The sequence below is a fragment of the Argopecten irradians genome, chromosome 2 (assembly GCF_041381155.1).
Source record: "Argopecten irradians isolate NY chromosome 2, Ai_NY, whole genome shotgun sequence".
Taxonomy (NCBI): Eukaryota; Metazoa; Mollusca; class Bivalvia; order Pectinida; family Pectinidae; genus Argopecten; species Argopecten irradians.
In genome coordinates this window covers 234,706-254,525 of record NC_091135.1, presented here as the reverse complement: position 1 = coordinate 254,525, position 19,820 = coordinate 234,706, and the positions used below count along the sequence as shown (strand labels likewise).

General features: G+C 34.0%; 1 protein-coding gene across 1 annotated transcript in view; it reads left to right on the top strand.

Annotated features, from left to right (window-relative positions):
- Positions 1-19,820, top strand: part of LOC138313029 (nucleolar MIF4G domain-containing protein 1-like) — a 94,146-nt gene that overhangs the window by 23,997 nt on the left and 50,329 nt on the right. The window contains exons 7-10 of the mRNA XM_069253693.1: positions 4,502-4,768; positions 5,131-5,256; positions 12,986-13,119; positions 15,967-16,131. Coding sequence (XP_069109794.1) covers positions 4,502-4,768; positions 5,131-5,256; positions 12,986-13,119; positions 15,967-16,131 — 692 coding nt within the window. The remainder of the gene's footprint in view (positions 1-4,501; positions 4,769-5,130; positions 5,257-12,985; positions 13,120-15,966; positions 16,132-19,820) is intronic.

Genomic DNA, 19,820 nt, shown 5'->3' with positions numbered 1-19,820 from the left:
ATACATAATTTGGAGTTTGAAAAAATCAGTGTTTGACGGGACATATCATATTTATTAGATAAGATGAGCCTGGTCACGACCCCTATGGGGCTGAGGGTTGAGGGCCCCATAAAGGACAAATTGTTTCTATTTTAGCTTTATAAATTCCGAACTCCATCCTTCATCCTTGGATGGATTTCAAATCACAGAATTTAGTGTTGAAAACTGAAATCATTATAGGTCAAAACATATTCAACAAGTTTATAATATTGTTGATGTATAGGCTGTGGAAACCTAGGGGGCTGAGGGGTGGGGGGCCCATTTGGGCGTTTTTTCTTTTTTTAAGCTTTAAAATCCTACTCCTCCTTCTTCCTTAGATGGCGATTTCATCCTTACTTTGGTGTGAAATCTATTTATTGATGAAGGGAAAATCATATTTTATATATAATGAGCTTGGTCCGACCCCTAGGGCTGAATGGTGGGGCCTCACAAGGAGGCAAATTTTTTCTTAATTTAGCTTTAAAAACCTTCTCCTACTTCATCCTTGGTTTGGATTTTCATCTATATTTAGTGTGAAACATTTTTGGGGAAGGATAATCATATTTGATGTAAATGAGCGACGCTGCGTGGTACAAACACCCTAGGGGCTGAGAGGTGGAGCCCCCCAAATGGGGAAATTTTCTTAATTTTAGCTTTAAAATCCTACTTTCCTCCTTCATCGTTGGATGGATTTCATCTTTATTTAATGTAAAACATTCTTTGGGCGAAGGGATATAATATATGATGTTAAATGAGCGTGGATCCAAACCCTAGTGCTGAGGGGTACGGGGCCCCAAATGGGGATAATTTTCTTAATTTTGAGCTTTATAGTCCTACTCCTCCTCAATCCTTGGATGAAATTTTATCCATTTTTGGGGTGTGTGAAAGCATCATTGGGGTATACACATATTTGATATTTTTATAAAGGAGTCTGGTCTGAAACCTCTATGAACTGAGGGGTGGGGCCCAAAAGGGCAAGATTTTCTTAAATTGTTAGCCTGGCTCACTTTCGCTTTTTATTAAGGTTTCAGTCTCCGATCTCAAATAAAAATTTGGGTCTATTGGGGTTTTAATTGATTGAGCCGATCAACATGCAAAAGCATTTTCGTAAAGATTTTGGATATTACAAGATGGCCGCTAGGCCCACTTCCTGTATTTAGGTTTCAGTCTCCGATCTCAATGAAAATTGGTCTATAGGGGGTTTTAATTGATGCCGAAACAACATGCAAACATTTTCGTAAAGATTTTGGTATTCCAAGATGGCCGCTGGCCCCACTTCCTGTTTTAAGGTTTCAGTCTCCGATTCTCAATGAAAATTGGTCTATAGGGGGTTTTAATTGATGCTGAACAACATGCAAACATTTTCGTAAAGATTTTGGTATTCCAAGATGGTCGCTGGCCCACTTCCTGTTTTAAGGTTTCAGTCTCCGGGTCTCAATGAAAAATTGGTCTATAGGGTTCTTAATTGATGCCCGAACAACATGCAAAACATTTTCGTAAAGATTTTGGTATTCCACGATGGCCACTGGCCCACTTCCTGTTTTAAGGTTTACAGTCTCCGATCTCAATGAAAAATTGGTCTATAGGTGGTTTTTATTGATTGCTGAAGTGGGATAAAAAAAAGCGGGAAACTTTAGGTAAGGACAATCTTATTTCAGAAAGGGACACGAGGAAGAGACCAATTGGGATGATATGGGACCGAAGTACAAAATGGGAGCTTTTGATGTAAATGGCTTTAAAATCTGACTCCTACACATTGATAGTTAATACCTTGAATGGGTCTTTCGACCATATTTGCGATGACGGGCTTCCATGTTTTGTTTCAACAAAAATGTCCATGTCACCTATTTATTCAGAAACTTACTACATATGCAACGAAGGAGTTCTTTCCTTGTATTGGTTTAATATTCATATCGTTACCCAATACTTTAATACTGTGAGTTATTTGTGGTTTTTGGTCCATGTGTCAGATGACCGTTAGGCCACCATGGGGCCTCTTGATTGAATTCCTTCTCAAAAGTACTGAAGCAATTTTAATGAAATATTGCACAAACCTTTTTAGGCATAAGGCCAATCAAAATTGATCCCCACTCCCCAGGGGGCTAGGGGAGGGGCCAAAAGCGGGTAAAATTTACTAAAATATCAAAAATCTCCACACACAAATGTGGTAGAATCAAATACTTTTCATAGATAAAAAGGTCTTAAGGTCCTTTACAAAAATTGTAAATTATATGACCCTGGGGTCTCATGGTTTCCCCTGGGGAGGGATTAAGTTTAGTATAGTTTATATTAGGAAAACACATTTTTGAGCATTATTTGGTCATTTGTAAAATGAAATGAAATGAGTCAAACTTGGTCAGAATTATCCCTGCGAGATGGCCATTGAATCCTATTAACAAATTTCCATGACTGTCCCTTAGGGGCCTTAGGGGCAGGGCCAAAAGGGGTGAAATAGGCTAAAACTTCAAAATTCTTCTTCTGAAATTCTGGAAATGGTAGAATCAAACAGTCAACAAGATGGCCGCCAGGCAACCATTTTGGATTTTGATACTTAAAATTTGTTACCACTATTCCCCTGAAAGTACTAAAGGGATCTTCACAGTGTATGAACGGAAGTGTATAGTATAATTGTTAGTTGCTTTTTGTATCGTCACATGTGAGTATAGAAGCGGGATGAATGAAAACAGGCATGGTAAACACCAAATATTCGCATTATTCGTATCTACAAATATGTTAAACATTATAGGCGTCCTCATAACATGTATATTAACAACTTCATGAACATGATTTTGAAAATAATGTTAGCGATATATAAGAATCGAAGTGTAATCACTGAATTACGATCAAAACAGCGATGTGTTTTCGGAGGAAATTGTGTTTCACCCGGTTTTTCCTAAGATATATCTCATAATTGTAACTTATATGAATAATTTGATTATTTGTTTATTTACAGTTTCTTTATTCTACGCAGTTCGTAATTAGAAAGCGGCTAAAACATAATTTAAAATATGCGTACACGAAACAGCATTGTATAGTCGCTTGTTACTTTAATTTACTGTATAGTCACTTGTTATAATAAAAAAAAATTACTGTATAGTCACTTGCGCAAAAATCTCATCACAAATTGCTCATATTTCTAATTTTCAGCAATTTTCAAGCAAAAAGAAGTTGCAGATGTTATCGTTTTAGGCCACAGGATGTGTTCAGCATTGAGAAACATATAAACATTAAGTGGAAAGTTGTGTTAGTCTTGTTTTTTATGATTTGATTTGTGGAAAGCTCACTTTTTTGATCATGTGATTTCCGGGCGACAACGATATTAAATATGTACATACCAGTCGATACAGACGCACAAGGGTAGATAAGATGTTCATCACTATCAACACAAATATTAATCAGCCTATATGTGTTATCATTTTTAAAAAAATAATGAGAGTATGTGGACATTTTGACCGTCATTAACATGAATATCACAGCGTGGTGCATTTTATTGCATTTTTGTTGCATTTACTCCATCTAAATTGTATGATAACGATCTATGCAACAATTTATGGCAACAAAGTTGACTAAGCGTTTATATTGATAATGTGTTTTTAATTTTATTTTTATTTTTTATTTTTTTAAATTATTAATCGATTACAGCATTTTCTCCCAAGTAATTGATTATTAATTAATTACATTTTGAAGTAATTGTGCCCATGCCTGCCAACAAAGTTGACTAGTAAGCGTTTATATTGATAATGTGTTTGATAACTCTGTTAGACTGATTTGTTTAATTTGTTAGCCTCAGAGCCTTTTATCACTGAATATATTTCCTCTTTATAACAAGCGACTATACAAGTGTCCTCGCAAGCAACTATACATCACCAGTTTCAAAACAATGCAAGTGACTATACATTTTTAACTGATCATCCTACAACTTCAAAATATGATTAAGTAAAAGATATTGTGTCCAGTAATATGTATTTATGTTTTTTATATTGGTGGATTCAATTATAAACCTGTGATGGTACTTGAAGTAATGGAAGCCAGACAGAATACTTTAAAATAGTGCAAAATATTAGACGATTGCCTGGATTCTTTTATGATGAACAGCAGATCAACTCATGAAAAGTGTCTGAAATGTTATGCTGGTTAACACTCAAACTTCATTAGTCACTGGTAGTTCAAATTGCTATCCATGACGCTGTTTATAACTTAAAATTACAACAAAAACATATAGAATAAATAAAATTGGCAAAAAATATCCACTGTTTCATTTGTCTTAGCAAGTGACCAAGTACCGCTTTACAGACTCGCAACTACAAAATTAAAAAAAAAATTAAAAACTTCTGTTCATACGCTATGATCTTTCTCAAATTTCATAGGTTCCTCTAGGATCTCTTGTTTTACATTTATTATAGGGTTTGTGCATATTTAAGCAACACTGAATTATAAGCTGCACTCCTGTTTTCTTGTTGGAAAAGTTTCAGCTTATAATTATAATCCGTGAAATACAGCAGGTATTATATCCTTGTAGACATTGGTTTCTCTCTGAGGAAAGACGACCCTGCTATGTTAAAGCAAGTCATACAGGACATCCAAACCAAGGCCAAAGACGTTGATACAAGTGACTTTGAGGAGAAGACAAGAGTTCGCTTCATGTTAGATACACTACTAGCCATCAAAAATAACAACATGAGGAAGATTCCTAACTATGATCCCGACCATTTTGAACAGCTGAAGAAACAAACAAGGGTTTATTTAAGAGGTAACACAGATCAATTGTAATATGAAATCTTCAAATTATGTCCTATTTTAAGTTCTGCTGTGTTATCAAGAGGGAATACATTAGGCATTAAGTGCTACCATCAAGTTCAACCTTATAAGGCTGAGATATCTTATACATGTACTTGGGTATAGCAGTTTGTTGATGATAGATTCATACTTAATTTGAAAAATACTTCCATTTTTTTTTAATTATTATTATTCAGTTGCTCAGGAATTCATTTAGAATTTTTGAAGAATTTATAACACTGATTTACCAACTTTAATGAGTCCTGGTACAAAGAGAGATATAGTGCATGTAGGTTCTCAAACGTTTCTTAAAAGGGAAAACTGTCTGACTTCTAGGTCAAGGACTTGGTGTTGGTCAGCTTCGGATCAGTCTAGAAGATCTTCTGCAGGCAGGGGTCAAAGGTCGCTGGTGGGTCGTGGGGTCAGCATGGACAGGACGCGATCAACAACAGCAGAGAACAGGTCAGAAAGGTGATTATACATGTATAAACTCAAAAATAAATGTGTAAACACCAAAATACATGTATAAACACCAAACTACATGTATCACAATTATAGAAAATATCACATACCATATGTAGAAACAATAAAATACATGTATCACTACTATAGACAATATCACATGCCACATGTAGAAAAAAGAAAATACATGTATCACAATTATAGACAATAACAATTATAGACAATATTACATACTACATGTACAGTGGACCTTCAATAATCCGGACACCTTCGTTCCCAGCCTAAATCGTCCGGATTACGAGTGTTCCGGACTGCCAAATTCCGTGTTCTTAGTCAATTAAATTGTCACGTGCGAGTTACTCCCCTTGACCTTGTAATCAATGATAGGCTTTTATGTAATATATGTGTATTATAATTAATACTTTGTTTGTTATGTTTTATAGGTATTTTTATATCATTACGTTTGAATAAACATATTTCCTTTTCAAAATACGAAACCTAAAGCCATCGTTAATTGTGTACTATATATGCATATAGCTACGTATCCCACTCTTGATCTGTCGTACGACAAATTGCCTAACCAAAGATCAATATCATCTACGTTCTTGGCATAAAAAACTATGATAACAAATAGTTGTGAACAGTTTATGAACTCATGTACTTGTTATTTTGTATAATGTGTGTTTTTAATGACCATTTCCACAAGTCTTTGCTTTCTGACTTACGGATGTGTGTAACAACCACGCAACCTTTCATGTCTAACTTCATGTACAATGTCACACACGTATAAATGGCATGTGCCGTAGCCTTTATATCTTAGACCACAGACGATGAATTTGAATAGATTCACATACATGTTAAATACTTATTAATTTTGTGAGTATTATCTCACTTTATTGTATCCCATACTCATAGTGATATATTCTGCATGCGAAACAAGTAAGGTATCTACAGTATACATACCCGTACCCATGGCAAGCTCAAACTTTATGTTTAAAAGTGTTTGGCTAAAAATATATTGCGTATCTCAATTACAACACTGAAGTTTGATCTCCAATAGAAAACCAATGAAAGTCCTCGGTCAATATTTCTTCTTTGGTCGATATAACCATGTATTGACCTCATCAAAATGCTATATTTGTATACTACATGTATAAACACCAAAATACATGTATCACAACTATAGACAATATCACATACTACATGTATAAACACCAAAATACACGTATCACAACTATAGACAATATCACATACTACATGTATAAATACCAAAATACATGTATCACAACTGTAGACAATATCACATACTACATGTATAAACACCAAAATACATGTATCACAACTATAGACAATATCACATACTACATGTATAAACACCAAAATGCACGTATCACAACTATAGACAATATCACATACTACATGTATAAATACCAAAATACATGTATCACAACTATAGACAATATCACATACTACATGTATAAACACCAAAATACATGTATCACAGATATATAGACAATATCACATACTACATGTATCAACACACAAAAATACACGTATCACAACTATAGACAAATATCACATACAACATGTATAAACACCAAAATACACGTATCACAACTATAGACAATTCACATACTACATGTATAAATACAAAATACATGTATCACAACTATAGACATACACATACCACATGTATAAACACCAAAATACCATCACAACTATAGACAATATCACATATGTATAAACACCAAACTGTATCACAACATAGACAATATCACATACCTCATGTATAAACAACCAAAATCACATATACAACACATGTATAAACACCAAAATATATGTATCACAACTATAGACAATATCACATACATACATGTATAAACACCAAAATATATGTATCACAACTATAGACAATATCACATACTACATGTATAAACACCAAAATATTATTATACAAAAATACATGTATCAAACTATAGACAATATCACATACTACATGTATAAACACCAAAATATATGTATCACAACTATAGACAATATCACATACTACATGTATAAACACCAAAATACATGTATCACAACTGTAGACAATATCACATACTACATGTATAAACACCAAAATATATGTATCACAACTATAGACAATATCACATACTACATGTATAAACACCAAAAATACATGTATCACAACTATAGACAATATCACATACTACATGTATAAACACCAAAATACATGTATCACAACTATAGACAATATCACATACTACATGTATAAACACCAAAATATATGTATCACAACTATAGACAATATCACATACTACATGTATAAACACAAAAATACATGTATCACAACTATAGACAATATCACATACTACATGTATAAACACAAAAATACATGTATCACAACTATAGACAATATCACATACTACATGTATAAACACAAAAATACATGTATCACAACTATAGACAATATCACATACTACATGTATAAACACCAAAAATACATGTATCACAACTATAGACAATATCACATACTACATGTATAAACACCAAAATACATGTATCACAACTATAGACAATATCACATACTACATGTATAAACACAAAATACATGTATCACAACTATAGACAATATCACATACTACATGTATAAACACAAAAATACATGTATCACAACTATAGACAATATCACATCACATGTATAAACACAAAATACATGTATCACAACTATAGACAATATCACATACTACATGTATAAACACCAAAATATATATGTATCACAACTATAGACAATATCACATACTACATGTATAAACACCAAAATACATGTATCACAACTATAGACAATATCACATACTACATGTATAAACACCAAAATATATATGTATCACAACTATAGACAATATCACATACTACATGTATAAACACCAAAATATATGTATCACAACTATAGACAATATCACATACTACATGTATAAACACCAAAATACATGTATCACAACTATAGACAATATCACATACTACATGTATAAACACCAAAATATATGTATCACAACTATAGACAATATCACATACTACATGTATAAACACCAAAATATATGTATCACAACTATAGACAATATCACATACTACATGTATAAACACCAAAATATATGTTATCACAACTGTAGACAATATCACATACTACATGTATAAACACAAAAATACATGTATCACAACTGTACACAATATCACATACAACATGTATAAACACCAAAATACACGTATCACAACTATAGACAATATCACATACCACATGTATAAACACAAAAATACATGTATCACAACTATAGACAATATCACATACTACATGTATAAACACCAAAATATATGTATCACAACTATAGACAATATCACATACTACATGTATAAACACCAAAATACATGTATCACAACTATAGACAATATCACATACTACATGTATAAACACAAAAATACATGTATCACAACTATAGACAATATCACATACTACATGTATAAACACAAAAATACATGTATCACAACTATAGACAATATCACATACCACATGTATTAACACAAAAATACACGTATCACAACTATAGACAATATCACATACTACATGTATAAACACAAAAATACACGTATCACAACTATAGACAATATCACATACTACATGTATAACACAAAATACACGTATCACAACTATAGACAATATCACATACACAAAACACCAAAAATACATGTATCACAACTATAGACAATATCACATACTACATGTATAAACACAAAAATACATGTATCACAACTATAGACAATATCACATACTACATGTATAAACACACCAAAATACATGTATCACAACTATAGACAATATCACATACTACATGTATAAACACAAAAATACATGTATCACAACTATAGACAATATCACATACTACATGTATAAACACCAAAATACATGTATCACAACTATAGACAATATCACATACTACATGTATAAACACCAAAATACATGTATCACAACTATAGACAATATCACATACTACATGTATAAACACAAAAATACATGTATCACAACTATAGACAATATCACATACTACATGTATAAACACCAAAATACATGTATCACAACTATAGACAATATCACATACTACATGTATAAACACCAAAATACATGTATCACAACTATAGACAATATCACATACTACATGTATAAACACAAAAATACATGTATCACAACTATAGACAATATCACATACTACATGTATAAACACCAAAATACATGTATCACAACTATAGACAATATCACATACTACATGTATAAACACCAAAATACATGTATCACAACTATAGACAATATCACATACTACATGTATAAACACCAAAATATATGTTATCACAACTATAGACAATATCACATACTACATGTATAAACACCAAAATACATGTATCACAACTATAGACAATATCACATACTACATGTATAAACACCAAAATATATGTATCACAACTATAGACAATATCACATACTACATGTATAAACACCAAAATACATGTATCACAACTATAGACAATATCACATACTACATGTATAAACACCAAAATACATGTATCACAACTATAGACAATATCACATACTACATGTATAAACACCAAAATACATGTATCACAACTATAGACAATATCACATACTACATGTATAAACACCAAAATATATGTATCACAATATAACATCACAATGTACATTGTATCACAACTATAGACAATATCACATACTACATGTATAAACACCAAAATACATGTATCACAACTATAGACAATATCACATACTACATGTATAAAACACCAAAATACATGTATCACAACTGTAGACAATATCACATACTACATGTATAAACACAAAAATACATGTATCACAACTATAGACAATATCACATACTACATGTATAAACACCAAAATATATGTATCACAACTATAGACAATATCACATACTACATGTATAAACACCAAAATATATGTATCACAACTATAGACAATATCACATACTACATGTATAAACACCAAAATATATGTTATCACAACTATAGACAATATCACATACTACATGTATAAACACAAAAATACATGTATCACAACTATAGACAATATCACATACTACATGTATAAACACCAAAATACATGTATCACAACTATAGACAATATCACATACCACATGTATAAACACAAAAATACATGTATCACAACTATAGACAATATCACATACTACATGTATAAACACCAAAATACATGTATCACAACTATAGACAATATCACATACTACATGTATAAACACAAAAATACATGTATCACAACTATAGACAATATCACATACTACATGTATAAACACAAAAATACATGTAACAACATAGACAATAACATACACATGTATCACAAAAATACATCACAACTATAGACAATATCACATACCACATGTATATAACACAAAAATACCACGTATCACAACTATAGACAATATCACATACCACATGTATAAACACAAAAATACACGTATCACAACTATAGACAATATCACATACCACATGTATAACACAAAAATACACGTATCACAACTATAGACAATATCACATACTACATGTATAAACACAAAAATACACGTATCACAACTATAGACAATATCACATACCACATGTATAAACACAAAAATACACGTATCACAACTATAGACAATATCACATACTACATGTATAAACACAAAAATACATGTATCACAACTATAGACAATATCACATACTACATGTATAAACACCAAAATACATGTATCACAACTATAGACAATATCACATACTACATGTATAAACACCAAAATACATGTATCACAACTATAGACAATATCACATACTACATGTATAAACACCAAAATACATGTATCACAGATATATAGACAATATCACATACTACATGTATAAACACCAAAATACATGTATCACAACTATAGACAATATCACATACTACATGTATAAACACCAAAATACATGTATCACAACTATAGACAATATCACATACTACATGTATAAACACCAAAATATATGTATCACAACTATAGACAATATCACATACTACATGTATAAACACCAAAATATATGTATCACACCTATAGACAATATCACATACTACATGTATAAACACCAAAATACATGTATCACAGATATATAGACAATATCACATACTACATGTATAAACACCAAAATACACGTATCACAACTATAGACAATATCACATACTACATGTATAAACACCAAAATACATGTATCACAGATATATAGACAATATCATATACTACATGTATAAACACCAAAATATATGTTATCACAACTATAGACAATATCACATACTACATGTATAAACACCAAAATATATGTATCACAACTATAGACAATATCACATACTACATGTATAAACACCAAAATATATGTATCACAACTATAGACAATATCACATACTACATGTATAAACACCAAAATATATGTATCACAACTATAGACAATATCACATACTACATGTATAAACACCAAAATAAATGTATCACAACTGTAGACAATATCATATACAACATGTATAAACACCAAAATACATGTATCACAACTATAGACAATATCACATACTACATGTATAAACACCAAAATAAATGTATCACAACTGTAGACAATATCATATACAACATGTATAAACACCAAAACACATTTATCACAGATATATAGACAATATCACATACTACATGTATAAACACCAAAATATATGTTATCACAACTATAGACAATATCACATACTACATGTATAAACACCAAAATATATGTATCACAACTATAGACAATATCACATACAACATGTATAAACACCAAAATATATGTATCACAACTATAGACAATATCACATACTACATGTATAAACACCAAAATATATGTATCACAACTATAGACAATATCACATACAACATGTATAAACACCAAAATATATGTATCACAACTATAGACAATATCACATACTACATGTATAAACACCAAAAAACATTTATCACAGATATAGACAATATCACATACTACATGTATAAACACCAAAATATATGTTATCACAACTATAGACAATATCACATACTACATGTATAAACACCAAAATATATGTATCACAACTATAGACAATATCACATACAACATGTATAAACACCAAAATATATGTATCACAACTATAGACAATATCACATACTACATGTATAAACACCAAAATAAATGTATCACAACTATAGACAATATCACATACTACATGTATAAACACCAAAATATATGTATCACACCTATAGACAATATCACATACAACATGCATAAACACCAAAATATATGTATCACAACTATAGACAATATCACATACAACATGTATAAACACCAAAATACATGTATCACAACTATAGACAATATCACATACTACATGTATAAACACCAAAATAAATGTATCACAACTATAGACAATATCACATACTACATGTATAAACACCAAAATATATGTATCACAACTAATATCTCAATCTCAATTTCCAGTATATAAGCCTAACTCTTTTTTAATATTGATCTAAAATTCATTATCATAAGAAATGTAGGGTACAATAGTTTGAGGTGAAGTACATGTATAGTCAATGCATCTAGACTGGGCTTCGTTCAAAGAAATAATTTGTTGTAGACGAGGCTACCAAGGTTACAGACACAACAGATATCACCAAAGGCAGCAGTAGTAAGATCCTGGACCTAGCTCGCAAACAGAGAATGAACACAGATATCCGACGGAACATTTTCTGTACCATCATGTCGAGTGAGGCAAGTTCTACTACAACATCGTATTTATAGACCTTATATTTGTAGCTTATGTAGCTTATCACATGAATGAATAGTATTCATATCTAAATAGTGATAAAAGTGACAACATATTCTGTGCCCCTTTGGTTACCTTTCATGTGATAAGATTTATTTGTTTCCCCTCGATAAGTCACAGTAGTGATATTAAGGTGTTACTGTATTCCTATGGCTGCCATTACAACACTAAAAATCTATTCTTTACATCGAATTAAACTGGAAATTGTAGATCTATTCATCAGACAACATGGACAAACAAACTTATTCTGATTTATTACAGGATTATTTGGACGGTTATGTTTGAATTATTACAGGATTATTTTGATGGTTTTGAATTATTACAGGATTATTTGGATGGTTTGAATTATTGCAGGATTATTTGGATCGTTTGAATTATTGCAGGATTATTTGGATGGTTTTGTTTGAATTATTGCAGGATTATTTGGATGGTTTTGTTTGAATTATTACAGGATTATTTGGATTGTTTGAATTATTGCAGGATTATTTGGATGGTTTTGTTTGAATTATTACAGGATTATTTGGATTGTTTGATTTATTGCAGGATTATTTGGATCGTTTGAATTATTGCAGGATTATTTGGATCGTTTGAATTATTGCAGGATTATTTGGATTGTTTGAATTATTGCAGGATTATTTGGATGGTTTTGTTTGAATTATTACAGGATTATTTGGATGGTTTGAATGAATTATTACAGGATTATTTGGATCGTTTGAATTATTGCAGGATTATTTGGATTGTTTGAATTATTGCAGGATTATTTGGATGGTTTGAATTATTACAGGATTATTTGGATCGTTTGAATTATTGCAGGATTATTTGGATCGTTTGAATTATTGCAGGATTATTTGGATCGTTTGAATTATTGCAGGATTATTTGGATGGTTTGAATTATTACAGGATTATTTGGATCGTTTGAATTATTGCAGGATTATTTGGATTGTTTGAATTATTGCAAGATTATTTGGATGGTTTTGTTTGAATTATTACAGGATTATTTGGATGGTTTGAATGAATTATTACAGGATTATTTGGATCGTTTGAATTATTGCAGGATTATTTGGATGGTTTGAATGAATTATTACAGGATTATTTGAATGGTTGGAACTGTTACACAATTATTTGGATGGTTTTGATTGAATTACTACAGGATTATTAGCTCACCTGGGCCAAAGGACCGAGGTGAGCTTATGGGATACCGCAGCGTGCGGCGTCCGTCATCCGGCGTCCGCCAACAATCGACTTCTTCTCCATAACCGCTGGTCGGATTTCAACAAAATTTGACTGGTAGCATCCTTATGGGCTACTAACTGAAAATTGTACAAATGATGGGACTGACCCCCCAGGGGCCTGAGGGGCGGCGCCAAAAGGGGTCAATTTGGCTATTTCCATATAAACGACTTCTTCTCTGAAACCAAGCATGGGATAGCACCCATAATGCAATGGTAGCATCCTTATAGGGTGGGGATTCAAAATTGTACAAATGATGAGGCTGACCCCCCGGGGGCCTGAGGGGCGGGGTCAAATGGGGTCAATTTGGCTATTTCCATATAAACGACTTCTTTTCTGAAACCAAGCATGGGATAGCACTCATAATGCAATTGTAGCATCCTTATAGGGTGGGGATTCAAAATTGTACAAATGATGAGGCTGACCCCCCGGGGGCCTGAGGGGCGGGGTCAAATGGGGTCAATTTGGCTATATCCATATAAACGACTTCTTTTCTGAAACCAAGCATGGGATAGCACTCATAATGCAATTGTAGCATCCTTATAGGGTGGGGATTCAAAATTGTACAAATGATGGGGCTGACCCCCCGGGGGCCTGAGGGGCGGGGTCAAAAGGGGCCAATTTGGCTATTTCCATATAAACGACTTCTTCTCTGAAACTAAGCATGGTATAGCACCCATAATGCAATGGTAGCATCCTTATAGGGTGGGAATTCAAAATTGCGCAAATGATAGGGCTGACCCCCCGGGGGTCTGAGGGGCGGGGTCAAAAGCAGTCAATTTGGCTATTGCCATATAAATGACTTCTTCTCTGCAACTAAGCATGGCATAGCACCCATTATGCAATGGTAGCATCCTTATAGGGTGGGGATTCCAAATTGTGCAAATGGTGGGGCTGACCCCCCGGGGGCCTGAGGGGCGGGGTCAAAAGGGGTCAATTTGGCTATTTCCATATAAACGACTTCTTCTCTGAAACTAAGCATGGTATAGCACCCATAATGCAATGGTTACATCCTTATAGGGTTTGGATTCAAAATTTTGCAAATGATGGGGCTGACCCCCCGGGGGCCTGAAGGGTGGGGTCAAAAGGGGTCAATTTAGCTATTTCCATATGAACGACTTCTTCTCTGCAACTAAGAATGGAAGAGCACTTATAATGCAATGGTAGCATCCTTATAGGGTTGGGATTTGAAAATGTACAAATGATAGGGCTTACCCCCTGGCCTTAAACGGCACTATAAACGAGGTCAAAAAGGTCAATTAGGCTACTATTTTCATATAAATTACTTTGTCTGAACCTATGTCTTGGATAGCATATTTGTATGGTATCAATAGCGTTCATTGTATGGTTGTGATTCAAAATTAAACTTTGGGAGTCAATTTTGCTTATTTTTCTAATTGTCAGAGTCTTGTGATAATTACTAACAAAAAACCAGGTGAGCGATACAGGCCCTCTGGGCCTCTTGTTTGGATTGTTTTGATTGAATTATTACAGGATTATTTGGATGGTTTTGATTGAATTATTACAGGATTATTTGGATTGTTTTGATTGAATTATTACAGGATTATTTGGATGCTTTCGAGAGATTATTGAGGCTGGGACTGAAGCATCAACAAGAAAGGGAGATAATTCATGTCATCCTTGACTGCTGTCAACAGGAGAAAACATTCAATCCTTTCTACGCTTATGTTCTACAGAAGTTCTGTGAATATGACCGGAGATTTCAGGTACAATAAGCATCGGTTATATATTACACAAGTATGGCTCTTATATAAGCATGTTAGAGACCAGCTCTGTTTGACCATGAAAACTTATTCTGGTTTTTAGGTCATCTGACCGATCGAAGATTAGGATGACCTATTGTCATTGTGTTTCATCCGTCGTCGTGCACCGTGCGTCGTGCGTAAGACTATTTATACAAAAGCCTACTCCTCCTTAACCCTTGAGTGGATTACATCCATATTTTGTGTGATACATCATTGTGGAAGGACAATCATATTTTTAATAAATGAGTAAGGTCTGACTCCAAGGGGCAGAAGGGCGGGACTCCAAAAGGGAAATTTTCTTAATTTAAGCTTTAAAATCCTACTCTTCCTTTATCCTTGCATGGATGGTAACCAAATTTGTTTTGAAAAATTGTTTTGAAAGGGCAATCATATTTTATATAAATGTGCCTGCTCCAACCCCTAGGGGCTGAGGGGTGGGGCCCCAAAAGGGGAAATTTTCTTAATTTTAGCTTTAAAATCCTACTCCTCCTTTTATATAAACAAATTAGGTACAATCCCTGGGGACAGAGGGGCAGGGCTCAGAAGGGGTAATTTTGATAAAATTTGGCTTTAAAATCCTACTCCTTCCTAACCCTTGAGTGGATTACATCCATATTTGGTGTAAAACATCATTGTGGAAAGGGCAATCATATTTTATATAAAAGAGTTGAGGGGCGGGGCTCAGAAGGGGTGATTTTGATAAAATTTGGCTTTAAAATCCTACTCCTTCCTAACCCTTGAGTGGATAACATCCATATTTGGTGTAAAACATCATTGGGGAAAGGGCAATCATATTTTATATAAAAGAGTTAGGTCCAAAGACTGAGGACATAGGGGCGGGGCTCAGAAGGGGTAATTTGACTGAAAGGAGGTGTTGCATATTGGATGAAAATCTGCCCACAAGAAATTTTTAGGTCATCTGACCCTCATGCACCGTCGTCGCCGTCTGCCGTCTGCCGTGTGCCGTCCGCCGTGCGTAAACTTTTCATTTAAACGACTTCTTCTCAAAAACCGGCCCAGGGTACTGATATTTGGCCTGTAGCATGCTGGGACCAAGGGCTACCAAGTTTTTTCAAATGAATGACCTTGACCTTCATTCAAGGTCACAGGGGTCAAAAAGGCCAAAATCTTTAAACGACTTCTTCTCAGGACCCAGAAGGCCCAGGGTACTGATATTTAGCCTGTAGCATGCTGGGATGAAGGGCTACCAAGTTTGGTCAAATAAATGACCTTGACCTTCATTCAAGGTCACAGGGGTCAAATAGGATAAGAATCCTTTAAACAGTTTCTTGTGAATAACTAAGAGGCCTAGAGGCCTGATATTGGGCCCGTAACATGCTCGGACACCTTGACCTTCATTCAAGGTCACAGGGGTCAAATAGGCTTAAATCTTTAAACAACTTCTTCTCAAGAACCAAAAGGCCCAGGATATTCATATTGGGCCTGCAGCACGCTGGGATGAAGGGTTACCAAGTTTGTTCAAATGAATGACCTTGACCTTCTTTCAAGGTCACAGGGTTCAAAAAGGTTAAAATCTTTAAACCGACTTCTTGAGAATAACTAGGAGGCCTAGAGACCTGATATTGGGCCTGTGACATGCTGGGATGAAGGGCTACCAAGTTTGTTCAAATGAATGACCTTGATCTTCATTAAAGGTCACAGAGGTCAAATATACTAAAATCTTTAAACGACTACATTGTGTTGTGCTAATAGTCAGATGACCGTTAAGGCCCATGGGCCTCTTGTTGATTTTTTATTTTAAATTAGTTAATTGCATTAATACACATATGTCTATAATACTTAAAACCCAATTGGACTATTATTATGACTACAGCGCCCCCTACATTAACACTGGTAAATTTACCTGGCATAAGTCATTGTTAACACTCTTAAATGGCGTTTTTGTTGTGATTGAAAATCGAACGTAAATATTAAATATGACAGAAAATATGACTTTTTAAAGTTTTTTTTATATTTTCGTTCGAGCCACAGAATAAGTAAGGCACTACTCGAGTACCCTAATGTTTAAAGTTATATTCAGATTATCATCGTTTCACCATAAAGAGCTCAAGTTGATGAATCACTGGATATGCCACGTTTTATTAGATTAATTTTGCCTACCCCCTGCTTTTTCCATAACATCAAATTACTGAGATTACACTGTCAAATATTACCGACTTTATTGTAAGAATGGAATGTGATGATGAGGTGCATATTTCGGCCAAACCTTGAAATCATCATCATAAACTGATCTTTATAATATTTTTCGGAAAATATACTTATCTGTTTTGTCAGAGTGGGACACATAATACTAACAGTTGTGATTTAACGTATACACAATGCCATGTTGCATTCCAGAAACTGTATAAGCATTAAGGTAATAAAGATCAAATCCGACAGTATGTGTCCTTTGCCCATTTTTAGCTCACCTGGTCCGAAGGACCGAGGTGAGCTTATGGGATACTGCAGCGTCCAGCGTCCGTCGTCCATCAACAATCAACTTCTTCTCCATAACCGCCTGTCGAATTTCAACAAAATTTGACTGGTAGCATCCTTATGGGCTACTAACTGAAAATTGTACAAATGATGGGGCTGACTCCCCCGGGGGCTGAGGTGCGGGGCCAAAAGGGTCAATTTGGCTATTTCCATATGAACGACTTCTTCTCTGAAACCAAGCATGGGATAGCACCCATAATGCAATGGTAGCATCCTTATATGGTGGGGATTCAAAATTGTACAAATGATGGGGCTGACCCCCCGGGGGTCTGAGGGACGGGGTCAAAAGGGGTTAATTTGGCTATTTCCATATACACGACTTCTCTGAAACAAAGCATGAGACAGCACTCATAATGCAATGGTAGCATCGTTATGGGGTGGGGATTCAAAATTGTATAAATGATAGGGCTGACCCCCTGGGGGTCTGAGGGGCGGGGTCAAAAGGGGTCAATTTGGCTATTTCCATTTAAACGACTTCTTCTCTGAAACCAAGCATGGGATAGCACCCATAATGCAATGGTAGCATCCTTATAGGGTGGAATTCAAAATTGTACAAATGATGGGGCTAACCCCTCCAGGGGCCTGAAGGATTGGGTCAAAAGGGGTCAATTTGGCTATTTCCATATAAATGACTTCTTCTTTGCAACTAAGCATGGGATTACGCTTATAATGCAATGGTTACATCCTTATAGGGTTTTGATTCAAAATTTTGCAAATGATGGGGCTGACCCCCCCGGTGGCCTGAAGGGTGGGGTCAAAAGGGGCCAATTTAGCTATTTCCATATAAACGACTTCTTCTCTGCAACTAAGCATTGAAGAGCACTCATAATGTAATGGTAGCATCCTTATAGGTTTGGGATTTGAAATTGTACAAATGATAGGGCTGACCCCCAACACGGGGGTAATCATGGTACATCGGTTTTTTAATTCTGTCCGAGTGGTACAACGATATTTCAATTCCGTCCGAGCAAAATGTTGGCTACAAATTCCGTCGGAGCAAAAATGTCATACGCAACAGACGTTGAAGCAGAAAAAAGTAAGTATATGACATTAAAACCATTTTTTTACTTGCGTAACATAGATAGATAAATCCTTAAAGACAAGCACAGGTAATAAGTATCCATTGATAGTTTTTGATGGAATATCATCATAAT